The sequence below is a fragment of the Rhinoraja longicauda genome, chromosome 12 (genome assembly GCF_053455715.1).
Source record: "Rhinoraja longicauda isolate Sanriku21f chromosome 12, sRhiLon1.1, whole genome shotgun sequence".
In the NCBI taxonomy this organism is placed as follows: Eukaryota; Metazoa; Chordata; class Chondrichthyes; order Rajiformes; family Arhynchobatidae; genus Rhinoraja; species Rhinoraja longicauda.
Window position 1 is genome coordinate 80,008 of NC_135964.1, and position 14,370 is coordinate 94,377.

General features: G+C 48.2%; 1 protein-coding gene across 1 annotated transcript; it reads right to left on the bottom strand.

Moving 5' to 3' along the window:
- Positions 1–1,073: 1,073 nt before the first annotated feature.
- LOC144598630 (putative G-protein coupled receptor 139) lies at positions 1,074–12,524 on the bottom strand. The gene is made up of 2 exons (XM_078408839.1): positions 12,455–12,524; positions 1,074–1,960 (listed from the first exon to the last, which is right to left on the bottom strand). Exons 1-2 carry the CDS (start codon positions 12,522–12,524, stop codon positions 1,074–1,076), a joined length of 957 nt encoding a protein of 318 aa, XP_078264965.1.
- Positions 12,525–14,370: the final 1,846 nt, after the last annotated feature.

The window sequence follows — 14,370 nt, forward strand, 5'->3', positions numbered from 1 at the left end:
CATCACGTCTACTCCGCCATTCAATCATGGCTGATCGGTCACTTCCTCCTAACCCCATTCTCCTGCCTTCTCCCCGGAACCTCTGACACCTGCACTAATAAAGAATCATTCTAAAAAATAAATACGCACTGACTTGGTCTCTACAGCCTTCTGTGGCAAATAATTCCACAGATTCACCCCCCCCCCCTCAGACCAAAGAAATCCCTCCCCATCTCCTTCCCAGTCCTAGACTGTCACACTGGTGGAAACATGCTCTACACATCCACTCTATTCAAGCCATTCATTATGCTGTACATTTCAATGAGGTCCCCCCTTATTCTTCGAAACTCCAGCTAGGACAGGCCCAGTATTGTCAAATGCTCATCCTACCTGACCGACCTCCTCCACAGGCACACTCCCACCTGCACCCTCCGCTCTGCTGCTGCCAATCTCCTATCCCCCCACATCCGGACCAAACTCAGATCCTGGGGGGACAGTGCTTTCTCCATCGCTGCTCCCACCCTATGGAACTCACTACCCCAAAACGTTAGAGACTCCTCCACACTCACCACATTCAAAACATCGCTGAAGTCTCACCTGTTCAGTACTGCCTTCAACCACTGAAGGTCACCTCACCTTCTGTCTCCTTTCTCTGTTCGTTTATTTATTTATTTATTTATCTATTTATTAATTTCCCTATGTTCTCTAAATCTCTGTAAAGCGTCTTTGAGTATATGAAAAGCGCTATATAAATAAAATACATTATTATTATTATAAGTTAACCCACTCATTCCTGGGATCATTCTTGTAAACCTCCTCTGGACCCTCTCCAGGGCTCGCGCATATTTCCTCAAATATGGTGCCCAAAATTGATCACAGTAATCCAAATGCGGCCTGACCAGCACCTTATAGAGCCTCGGCATTTCATCCCAGTTTTTGTGTTCTTGTTCTCTCGAAATAATTGCAGTTTGCTTTCATAAGGTTGCGTTTGCTTTCTTTGCTACCGATCCGACTTGCAGCTTAACTTTTTGGGAACCCTGGTGTAAACCAACATCTGCAGTTCCTTCCTGCACATATCGTCTATGTCGGGAAGTTCAGTTTGAGAGGAAGGCGAGCAGCCAATGGAAGGGGTAGGTGATGGTGAGCTTCACCTGCTCCCTGAACTTGGCCTGTGTCAGGGCGTAGATGCAGGTGTTACTGCAAGAATTGAGATACATCAGCATGGTCCCGGCCTGGGTGACCGTGACCAGCGTGGACATGTCCATCAGCATTTCCTCCATCACGAACATCACCACCTTGGTCATCCACAGCAGCACGAAGCTGCCCGAGATGGCGAAGAGAAGAACGATGGACCTCCTCCTGTTCTCCATCTCGGGGTCCGCTCGTTTGCCTCCCGCTCCGGCTCCGGCGCCATGCAACCCCTTGCGGGCCCGGCTCGCCACCAAGATGTGACGGACGGTCAGGGCGTTGAGCAGAAGGATGGTCACGTAAGGGATCATAGGCGTCAACACCGTCCCAGCCCACAGGTAGGCGGCCCAGGGGGTCTTGGTGCAGAGATTACGGAGCCGACAGACCGGGAAGGGGGCGCGTCCGCGAACGGGCTCGTAGGTGAAGTAGCGCGGGATATTTCGCAGGTAGCTGACGGCGCACACTGCGACGATCGCCGCCAAAGACGCTCTCTCGGTGCAGTAACGGAGCTTGAGTCGCGGGCAGCAAATGGCGACGAAGCGGTCGAAGGTGAAAGCCACGGTGAGCCAGACGGAGGAGTCCACGGACGCCGCGTTCACGATGCTTTTGAGGGCGCAGACGTGGTAGTGCATGAGCATGGAGTAGGGGAAGTAGAGCGAGCCCAGGTGGTTGAGGACCACACAGAAGATGATGACCAGCAGGTCCGCCCCGGCCATGGACACCAGGTAGCGGACCGTGCAGCCGGCGAGGCCGCAGCTCCCTCGGCACAGGATCACGATGGTGATGAGATTCGCTACGGAGAAGGTCAAAAGGTCATGTGACAGGATCAGAATTAGGTCAATCTGCCCATCAAGTCTACTCCACCATTCAATCACGGCTGATCTATCTCTGTCTCCTAACCCCATTCTCCTGCCTTCTCTCCCTTAACCCCTGATACCTGTACTAATCAAAAATCTATCTCTGCCTTAAAAATATCCATTGATTTGGCCTCCACAGCCATCTTTGGCAAAGAATTCCACAGATTCACCACCTTCTAAGTAAGGACATTCCTCCTCACCTCCTTCCTAAAGGAATGTCCTTTAAATCTGAGGCTGGGATCCAAGCCTTACACTATTCCGTACGTGTCAATGAGATCCCCCTTCATGCTTCTAAACTCCAGCGACAATAGGCCCAGCGCCATCAAACACTGGTCATATGTTAACCAATGGAAGTGAGCAAAAGAGTGAGTGAGATTGGTCGACGCTCTCGGGAGATCAGGTTGCACTTGTATAAGATGTTAGTGCAGCCGTGGTTAGAGTGCTGTGTTCAGTTCTGGGCACCATGTTACAGGAAAGAAGTTGTCAGTCTAGAAAGGTTGCAGAGAAGATTTATCAGGATGTTACCAGGACTCGAAGGCTTGAGCTACAGGGTGATGTTGAGCAGGCTGGGACTCTATTCCGAGCGCAGGAGGATGAGGGGTGAGCTCACAGCGGTGTATAAAATCATGAGAGGAATCGATCAGGTTGATACACAGAGTCTCCTGCCCAGAGTAGGGGAATCCAGAACCAGAAGACATAGATTTAAGGTGAGGCGGGGTGGGGGGGGGGGGGGGGGGGGGGATTTACTAAGAATCTGAGGGGTAACCTTTTCAAACTAAGGGTGATGGTGTATGGAACGACCTGCGTAGGTGAGGCAGGGACTATTGTAACATTTAAGACAGGTACATTTATCGGACAGGTTTGGAGGTATATGGCCACGAGTGTAGATGGGACATGTTGGCCGGTGTGGGCATGTTGGGCCGAAGGGCCTGTTTCCCGCTGTAAGACTCTATGAATCAATGACTATATTCAGCCCAATCCTTGGAGAGTGGAATAGAACATAGAACAGTTAGAACATTTGGCCCTCAATATCAGTGCGGAACAGTTTAAATTATAATGTTTTATTTTTAATTGTCTGCTGTATATCGTGTTTTTTTATCTTGTTGCGACAAAATGCGATCCTTGTGGGGACAAAATGCTTGAGTAACTCAGCGGGACAGGCAGCATCACTGGAGAGAAGGAATACGTGACGTTTCGGGTCGAGACCCTTCTTCAGACTGATGTCAGGGGAGTGGGCGGGGCAAAGATAGAATGTAGTCGGAGACAGTAAGACTGGTGGGAGAACTGGAAAGGGGGAGAGCATAGAGAGGGAAAGCAGGGGCTGTTTGAAGTTGGAGAAGTCAATGTTCATACCGCTGTGAACATCAAGCTACCCAAGTGAAATATGAGGTGCTATTCCTCCAATTTGCGCTGGCCCTCGCTCTGACAATGGAGGAGGCCCAGGACAAAAGATAATAGACAATAAGCAATAGGTGCAGGAGTAGGCTATTCGGCCCTTCGAGCCAGCACTGCCATTCACTGTGATCATGGCTGATCATCCACAATCAGTACCCAGTTCCTGCATTCTCCCCATATCCCTTGACACTATCTTTAAGAGCTCTATCTAACTCTCTCTTGAAAGCATCCAGAGAATTGGTCTCCACTGCCTTCTGAGGCTAAGAATTCCACAGATTGACAACTCTCTGAGTGAAAAAAAAATCCTCATCGTTCTAAATGGCCTACCCCTTATTCTTAAAATATGGCCCTTGGTTCTGGACTCCCCCAACATCGGGAACATGTTTCCTGCCTCTGGCGCATCCAATCCCTTAATAATCTTATATGTTTCAATAAGAACCCCTCTTGTCCTTCTAAATTCCAGTGTATACAAGCCCAGTCGCTCCAGTGTTTCAACGGTTGCAGGACAAAAAGGTCAGATTGGGAATGGGAGTTGAAGTGCTGAGCAACCGGGAGACCAGTTACGTTAAGCAGACTGAGCGGAGGCCTTCAACGAAACGATCGCCAAGCCTGCGCTTGGTCTCACCGATGTAAAAAAGTTGACACCCGGAACAGAGGATACAATAGATGAGGTTAGATGAAGTGCAAGTGAACCTCTGCCTCACCTGGAAAGACTGTTTAGGTCCTTGGATGGAGTCGAGGGGGGAGGTAAAGGGACAGGTGTTGCATCTCCTGCGGTTGCAGGGGAAAGTACCTGGGGAGGGGATGGTTTGGGTGGGAAGGGACGAGTTAATCAGGGAGTTGCGGGGGGAATTGTCTCAGCGGAAAGCATAAAGGGGTGGAGATGGAACGATGTGGCCAGTAGTGGGATCCCGTTGGAGGTGGCGAAAATGTTGGAGGAATATATGCTGTATGCGACGGCTGATGGGGTGGAAGGTGGGACCCTGTCGTTGTATGTATACATAATTGGCTAATAAAATTTAATTCAATTCAATTTCTTTCAATTTAATTAGGCCATTCGGCCCATCAAATCTAATAAGGAGGCAGATTATTATCTCAATGGTGTCAGATCAGGTAAAGGGGAAGTGCAATGAGACTTTGGTGTTCTAGTACACCAGTCACTGAAAGGAAGTGTGCAGGTACAGCAGGCAGTGAAGAAAGCCAATGGCATGTTGGCCTTCATAACAAGAGGATTTGAGTACAGGAACAAATAAATCCTTCTGCAGTTGTATAGGGCCCTGGTGAGACCACATATGGAGTATTGTGTGCAGTTTTGGTCTCCTAATTTGAGGAGGGACGTCCTTGCTATTGAGGCAGTGCAAGTTCACGAGGTTAATTCCTGGGATGGAGGGACTGTCATATGAGGAAAGATTGGAAAGACTAGGCTTGTATTCACTGGAGTTTCGAAGGATGAGAGGGGATCTTATAGAGGCGTATAAAATTATAAAAGGACTGAACAAGCTAGCTGCAGGAAAAATGTTCCCAATGTTGGGGGAGTCCAGAAACAGGGGCCGCATAGTTTAAGAATAAAGGGGAGGCCATTTAAAACTGAGGTGAGAAGAAACTTTTTCACCCAGAGAGTTGTGAATTTGTGGAATTCTCTGCCACTGAAGGCAGCGGAGGCCAATTCACTGGATGGATTTAAAAGAAAGTTAAATAGAGCTCTCGGGGCTACCGGAATCAATGGATATGGGGAGAAGGCAGGCATGGGTTACTGATTGTAGTTAATGAGCCATGATCACAATGAATGGTGGTGGTGGCTCGAAGGGGCAAATGGCTTCCTTCTGCACCTATTTTCTATGTTTATATGTTACTCCGCCATTTAATCATGGCTGATTTACTTCTCCATCCTAACCCCATTTTCCTGCCATCTCCCCATAACTCCTGACACCCGTACTGATCAAGATTTTATGTATCTCTGACTTAAAAATATCCATTGACTTGGCCTTCTGCGGCAGCGAATTCCACAGACTCACCTCCCTCTGAGTAAAGAAATGCCTCCTGATCTCCTTCCGAAAGGTACAGCATTTTATTCTGAGGCTGTGCCCTCTGGTCCTCGACTCCCCCACCAGCGGAAACATCCTCTCCACATCCTCTCTATTCAGGCCTAACCGGGCCCAACCCCTGTCGTAGACTCTCCAAAACCATCACATTCTTTCTTTATTGAGGTGAGGAGAGAAGAGTGTGAATGGCCCACGCCCTTTATATCTGCACCCATTGCTTTGAGAGAGCAGAAATGTGATGGAAACGGGTCTGCCCGCGACCCCATCAGAACAGTTTCATTTGGGTTACGTTTACCCTTCTCCCCAAAATCCATAAACACAACTGCCCTGACAGACCCATTGTTTCTGCCTGCTCTTGTCCGACTGAAATGATTTCCACGGACCTCAACTCCATCCTATCCTCCTTGGTCCAATTTCTCCCAACCGATGATCAAGATATCCTTCGTCTCTTTAATGATCTGCTTTCCAAGCCCCCACTCTCTGATCTTTACTATGGACATTCAGTCACTCTATACTTCCATCCAACACCAGGAAGGCCTTCAAGCCCTTCGTTTCTTCCTCAACCACAGAACCATGCAATTTCCCTCTACTAACCCTCTACTCTGCCGAGTAGAGCTGGTTCTCACCCGCAACAACTTCTCCTTTGACTCCTTCCACTTCCTCCAAGCCCACAGCAAAGCTAAGGGCTCCCGCATGGGCCCCAGCTATGACTGCCTCTTTGTAGGCTCATTGAACAATCCCTGTTCCAGGCGTACACTGGCCCCATCCCCGAACTCTACCTCCCCTACATTGACGACTGCATCGGTGCTCCCTCTTGTACCCATGCAGAACTCATGGTCTTCATCAACTTCACCACCAATTTCCATCCTGCACTCAAATTTACTTGGACCATCTCCGACACCTCCCTCCCCTTTCTTGATCTAACATTCTTCATCACAGGAAATAGACTATCGACTGATGTCTATTACAAAACCCACCGATTCCCCCAACAATCTCGACTACACTTCTTCCCACCCTGCTTCCTGCAAAGACTCTATCCCCTACACCCAATTCCCCCGTCTACGCTGCATCTGCGCCCAAGATGAGATGTTCCATACAAGGGTATCCAGGATGTCCTCATTATTCAGGGTACGGGGGTTCCCCTCTCCCATCATAGATGAGGCCCTCACTCGTGTCTCCGCATTACTCTGCAGTTCCGCCCTTGCTCCTCTTCCCCCTATGCACAACAAAGACAGAGTCCCCCTAGTCCTTACCTACGACCCATCAGCAGTCGCATACAACACATAATCCTCCAAACTTTTTGCCACCTCCAAGGGGATCCCAACACTATTCACATCTTTCCATTTCCACCCCTTTCTGTCTTCCGCAGAGATGGTTCCTCCACAACTCCCTGGTCAGCTCATCTCTTCCCACCCAAATCACCACCTACAACCTCTTCCAACCTCGTGTACCTTATCCGCTGTTTAAGATGTGGACTCTAATACATCGGCGAGACTAAGCTAGATCATTTCGCTGAACACCATTGCTCAGTCCACCTGAACCTACCTAATCTCCAAGTTGCTAAATACTTTAATTCTCCTCTCCCATTCCCACACAGAACTTTGTATCCTAGGGTGCCTCAATTGTCAGAGTGAGGCCAAATGCAAATTGAAGGACCAGCATCTCATATTTCGCTTGCAGCCCAGTGGTATTAATATTGATTTCTTTAACTTCAGTTAGCACCGGCATTCTCTCTCTCTCTCTCTCTCTCTCTAACCCCCCCCACCCAAGTTGCACTAGATTCTCGTTTTCACCCAATAAACAGCTAACAATGAGCTGTTTCCTTTGGCATTGTTACTTTTTGCCAATCTTTCATTCATTGTTCTTTGTCTCTCGACATCATTGTTGAGATCTCTCATTTCCCTTATCCCCAACCAGTCCGAGGAAGGGTATCAACCCGAATCATCACCCATTCCTTCTGATCTGATAAGGGGACTCAAGGTAAAAGGGCCATTAGGAGGCAGTGATCAGAATATGATACGTTTTACTCTACAAATTGAGAGGGAGAAACGAAAATCGGAAGTGTCAGTATTACAGTATAGCAAAGGGGATTACAGAGGCAGGAGCTGGCCAGAATTGACTGGAAAGAGGCCCTAGCAGGGAAGACAGTGAAACAGCAATGGCAGGTATTCCTGGGAATAATGCAGAAGTTGCAGGATCACTTTATCCCAAAGAAGAGGAAAGATTCTAAGGGGAGTAAGAGGCACCCGTGGCTGACAAGGGAAGTCAAGGACAGCATAAAAATAAAAGAGAAGAAGTACAACAAAGCAAAGAGAGTGGGAAGCCAGAGGATTGGGACTCTTTTAAAGAGCAACAGAAGATGAAGCAAAGGCAATACGGGGAGAAAAGATGAGGTACGAGGGTAAAGTAGCCAATAACATAAAGGAGGATAGTAAAAGCTTTTTTAGGTATGTAAAGAGGAAAAAAATAGTCAAGGCAAATGTGGGTCCCTTGAAGACAGAAGCAGGGGAATTTATTATGGGGAACAAGGAAATGGCAGATGAGTTGAACCGGTACTTTGGATCTGTCTTCACTAAGGAAGATACAAGTAATCTCCCAGATGTTATAGTGGCCAGAGATCCTAGGGTGACGGAGGAACTGAAGGAAATCCACATTAGGCAGGAAATGGTGTTGGGTAGACTGATGGGACTGAAGGCTGATAAATCCCCAGGGCCTGATGGTCTGCATCCCAGAGTACTTAAGGAGGTGACGCTAGAAATTGTGGATGCATTGGTGATCATTTTCCAATGTTCTATAGATTCAGGATCAGTTCCTGTGGATTGGAGGGTAGCTAATGTTGTCCCACTTTTTAAGAAAGGAGGGAGAGAGAAAACGGGAAATTATAGACCAGTTAGTCTTACATCAGTGGTGGGGAAGATGCTGGAATCAATTAAAAGAGACGAAATTGCGGAGCATTTGGATGGTAGTAACAAGATCGTTCCGAGTCAGCATGGATTTACAAAGGGGAAATCATGCTTGACTAATCTTCTAAAGTTCTTTGAGGATATAACTAGGAAAATTGACAGGGGAGAGCCGATGGATGTGGTGTACCTCAACTTTGAGAAAGGCTTCGACAAGGTTCCACGTAGGAGATTAGTGGTCAAAATTAGAGCACATGGTATTGGAGGTAGGGTTCTGACATGGATAGAAAATTGGTTGACAGACAGAAAGCAAAGAGTGGGGATAAATGGGTCCCTTTCAGAATGGCAGGCAGTAACTAGTGGGGTACCGCAAGGCTCGGTGCTGGGACCGCAGCTATTTACAATATACATTAATGACTTGGATGAAGGCTCGCTGGCAGTCTGTTTGTCTTTTTTCCTTTTTTTTTGTTTGTGTGTCGGTGTTGGGATGGTTTTTGTTTCTGTTTTTGGCTGTGGATGTGTGTGGGGGGGGGGGGGGGTGGTGGGGCGGGGGGTGGTGGGGTGGGGGAAACCTTTCTTTTATTAGGTCTCTTCCCCGGGGCGCAGCTCGGCCGTGGGGCCTTCCATCGCCCGCGGGGCCTGACATCGCCCGCGGGGCCTTCCATCGCCAGCGGTGCCTTCAATCGCCGGCACGGCTCGGCCGCTGGACTTAACATCGCCGGCGCGGGTTAGCCGCGGGACCTAACAGTGCCCGGCGCGGCTCGGCCGCGGGGCCTTCCATCGCCCGGTACGGCCGCGGGACGTTTCAGCGCTCGGTGCGGCTCGGCCGCGGGGCCTTCCATCCCCTTGCGGGGGCTATACGTGTCGGTCGCCTCAGTAGGGGTCGAGCTGCCTGTCCGTGGGCATGGGGGGTAGAGAGTGGAAGTTTTGTTGCCTTCCATCACAGTGAGGGGGTGTTTGGAGTCACTGTGATGGATGTTTGTGTTGGGGTCGTGTGTCCTGTGTTCTTTTCTTTTTTGTTGTGCTCTGTGACTGCTGTAATTTCGTTCGGTATCTGTACCGAATGCCAATAAAGTTTTGTATTAAAAGTGCCATTAGCAAATTTGCAGATGATACAAAGCTGGGTGGTAGTGTGAACTGTGAGGACGATGCTATGAGGTTGCAGGGTGACTTGGACAAGTTGTGTGAGTGGGCGGATGCATAGCAGATGCAGTTTAATGTGGATAAGTGTGAGGTTATCCACTTTGGTGGTAAGAATAGGGAGGCAGAGTATTATCTGAATGGTGTCAAGTTAGGAAAAGGGGATGTACAACGAGATCTGGGTGTCCTAGTGCATTAGTCACTGAAAGGATGCAGGTACAGCAGGCAGTGAAGAAAGCCAATGGAATGTTGGCCTTCATAACAAGAGGAGTTGAATATAGGAGCAAAGAGGTCCTTCTGCAGTTGTACAGGGCCCTAGTGAGACCGCACCTGGAGTACTGTGTGCAGTTTTGGTCTCCAAATTTGAGGAAGGATATTCTTGCTATTGAGGGCGTGCAGCGTAGGTTAATTCCGGGAATGGCGGGACTGTCATGTGTTGAACGACTGGAGCGACTAGGCTTGTATAAACTGGATTTTAGAAGGATTATCGAAACGTATAAGATTATTAAGGGGTTGGATACGTTAGAGGCAGGAAACATGTTCCCAATGTTGGGGGAGTCCAGAACCAGGGTCTACAGTTTAAGAATAAGGGGTAGGCCATTTAGAACGGAGATGAGGAAAGACTTTTTCAGTCAGAGAGTTGTGAATCTGTGGAATTCTCTGCCTCAGAAGGCAGTGGAGGCCAATTCTCTGATTGCAATCAAGAGAGAGCTAGATAGAGCTCTTAGGGATAGCGGAGTCGTGGGGTATGGGGAGAAGCCAGGAACGTGGTACTGATTGAGAATGATCAGCCATGATCACATTAAATGGCGGTGCTGGCTCGAAGGGCCGAATGGCCTCCTGCACCTATTGTCTATTGTCTATTGTCTATTCAGCGATGCTGCCTGTCCCGCTGAGTTGGTTAGTTTCATAAGCACATTGTCGGGAATGGAGGTCTCTAGATCATTCCTCTCATCATCACCTCTATTAGATTAGCCCTCATCCTCCTGAATTGCAAGGAATTGAGTCCCAGCCTACTCAACCCCTATCTGTAGCTCAGACCCTCTCGTCCTGGCAACATCCTCGTAAATCTTCTCGGTACCCTTTCCAGCTTAACCATATCTTTCCTATAACATGATGCCCAAAACTGAACACAAAACATTCTAAATGTGGCCTCATCAACGTCTTACACAATAGGATAGGAGAGATAGGATTGGCACAATGTGCTAGAGGAACAGCGGGTGAGGCAACATCGCGGGAGATCAATGGTAGAGTTGATGCCTCACAGTGCCAGAGACCCGAGTTCAATCCTGACTACGGGCGCTGTAAGTACGGAGTTTGCACGTTCTCCCAGTGACCTGCGTGGGATTTTCTCCGGGTACTCTGGATTCCTCCCACACTCCAAAGACATACAGGTTTGTAGGTCAATTGGCTTGGTACAATTGTAATTTGTCCCTAGTGGGATAGTGTTAGTGTGCGGGGATCACTGGGACTCGGTGGGTCGAAGGGCCAGTTTCCGCGTTGTTTCTCTAAACTAAACTAAACTAATAACTAAACCTCGATCGCACCTCGACAACGGAACATAACAACAAACTTCTTGCACTATTCGAACCCTAACCCTAACCATAACCCAACGAAAAAAGGTTTTGCTCTAATAGCTTGCTATTTTTGCTCGGTCTTCTTTCTTTTGGAATTGTGTGCAATTTACAATTTGTATTTGTGCACTGCCTGAGTCAATGTAACTAACGGTAATGCTGCTGCAAGCCGACGTGGCACAGAACTCCAAATCTATCGTGTGCGTGCATTTGACGATGAAGTCCACTTGACCTGAACGTGATTGTCCATCTCGGATTGAGCTCAGGTCCCTGGCGCACATTGACCGCTGCGCCACTATGCCGCCCGAACGCCCATCTCTACTGATATAATCTCGAGTTTGAGTTCAGTTCATTGTCACGTGTTCCGAGGTAAAAGGAGAGGCTTTTGTTGCGTGCTAATTAGTCAGCGGAAAGACAATATATGATTGCAATCGAGCCATTCACAGTGTACAGATACATGAAAAAGGGATTAACGCGAGTAACCTTCAGTGCAAATTAAGTCCAGTAAAGTCAGGTGAAATATAGTCTGAGGGTCTCCAATGGGGAAGAGAGTAGCTCAGGACTGCTCTCCAGTTGATTTTGTAAATTGGCTGAGTCTATGTGTCTGTGATGCTGTTGTAAGCACGATTTGGCAGAGAACTCCAAATTCATCGTGTGCACGCATTTGACAATGAACTCCTCTTGACCTGAACGTGATTCTCCATCTCAGTTAAATCCCATTGTACAAGTACATTGTACTCAGGCCAGGAGCCACTGTTTCACGTTCGGCCCCTTGACCGAACGCTCTTTAATATTCCTTCACCAGTTTCCACCTCTCCCCATCAGTCACACATACACACAAAGAGCCCGATATAGTACGCCAATAAACCTAGTTTATCTTAGTTTAAGATACAGCGTGGAGACAGGACCTTCGGTCCACCTTGTCCACGCCGCCCATCTAAAGTGTGTCAGGTATTCCTTTCCCCAAAGATGCTGCCTGACCCGCTGAATTACTGCAGGGTGTTGTGTCTACCGGTACACTGGTTCTTTGTTATTCTGGATTACTGCAGAGTGTTGTGTCTACCGGTACTCTGGTTCTTTGCTATTCTGGTTTCGCATCGTGCTATGGGCATTTTTCAAAAGCCGATTCTAAACTCTTTGCCAACTAGTATTCCCATTAAATCTCCCTTCTCCAGGGAACGGAAGGACATTCGCTGTAACACAGTTGCAGATAGAAACCGGACGCTAGTGCGTTTCAAAACACAAACAGAAATGCCGTAACAGAAGCACAGTCGCGGTATTCCTGGCAAATCCAGACCCTCCAGAACGGCCACACATCGCGCATATCCAGGCACCCCGCGTTCTCGCACCCGGTGACCCTCTCCCTTCCCCTCGCTTACCGGTCACCCCGACAAGTGCCAGCGAATGGTAGAACACATCTTGGACCAAGAGGAACACCAGGTCTCCCATCCTTGTTGCGAGTGTTCGGGGGGAGGGTGGGCGGAGAGAGCCCCGAAACTGAATTGAAGAGCGTACAGGAATAGCTCCTTATGTATACAGGTCCGGGTGGGACTGAAGACTCAAGAGATTTGGTAGCAGCTTCGGTAGCATGCATCAATTAGATTAGCTGATGTACCCGGTGACGGTGGTCGTCCAAGCGGGGAACCTATCTGGTTATTGAGATTGCGTAAAGAGCGTCAAACACAACGCTCTTAAAACGTCTCCAGGGACCCTAGGTGCAACCGAAAATAAAATTAAGGGTGTGTAAAAGCGTTGAGACGGGTGTATCTCCCTAAAGCTTTGAGTGTACCAGGGCAACTCAATGACGTTAATTGTCGATGAAGCCCCAAGGGACGGCTGGCTTTGCAATGGGGCGCCTGGAGTTGCAGACAATGCCGACCCGAGCTAATACAAAGTGTTACTTGGAATTGGAATACCCTGTTGCCTTCCCTTCCCGAGGACTCAAACCTGGTGTTCACGCATTTCTCGCACCATCTCCCACCACTCTCGTCAACCGAATCCTTTTCTTTCCTCCCCACATTGGTCTTCCATCTGGAGTCACGCATTTACCTGTTTTTTCTCCTTTCTTTATCTCGTCTTTCTTTCTTTATATCCTTTTCTTTCTCTGGAATCATAGAGTAATTGAGTGGAAAAAGGCCCTTCGGCCCAACTTGCCCACACCGGCCAACATGTCCCAATAACACTAGTCCCACCTGCCCGTGTTTAATCAATATCCCTCGAAACCTGTTCTATCCATGTACCTATTTAACTGCTTCTTAAATGTTGGGATAGTCCCTGCCACAACTTCCTCCTCTGGCAGCTTGTTCCATACATCCACCACCCTCTGTGGGAAATGATGATCCATCAGAGTCATATTAAATCTTTTCCCCTTCATCTAAAACATATGTCCTCTAGTCCTCGATTCCTCTGCTCTGGGCAAGAGACTCTGTGCATCGACCTGATCTATTCCTCTCATGATTCTATGCAACTCTACAAGATCTTCCCGCATCCTCCTGCGCTCCAAGAAATAGGGTCCCAGCCTTCTCAACCTCTCCCTACAGCTCAGACCCTCTAGTCCTGTCAAAATCCTCGTAAATCTTCTCTGTCCCCATTCCAGCTTGACAACATCTTTCCTGTAAACAAGATACCCAGAACTGAATACAATACTTTAAATGCCGCCAAACCAACATTGCAACATGAACTCCCAACTTCTGCACTCAATATTCTGACCGATGAAGGCCAATGTGCCAAAAGCCTTTTTGATCACCCTATTTACATGCGACTCCACCTTCACGAAACCATGCTCCATCTGACACAGTTTTGTTTCCTTTCAACCTCAAGATTTTATCATTTTTCTCCACCACCCAGATATATGACGATCGATATTATCTACACCCTTATAACCGGCTACGAGGTCACTCCTCAGCCTCCATCCTTCCAGCCAAAACAACCACAGCCACTCCAGTCACTCTATATAATTTGTGCCCCCCCCTCCTACTCCACCCCAGTCTTGCCACCAACATATTTGTGAATCTTTTCCGCTCTAAGTATATCACAATCCTCCCACAGTATGGGACAGCTGGCAATACGTGTTTCATATCTTTCTTTTAAGGTATTTTTCGCTTATGTTTTGAATGCTCTGGCCTGTTATTCAAAGAGGCGAGAAGCGGCCGCTGAGATCAGCACTGGCCATGAATATATGAGTTGTCATTCAATCAATATCTTTGTTCCTTGGAACACCTGTATAATTGGTCTACTTTATGTATCGCTGGTGCAGTAAAACGCCGATAACCCGGTACCTTTTGGGAAAGTGAAG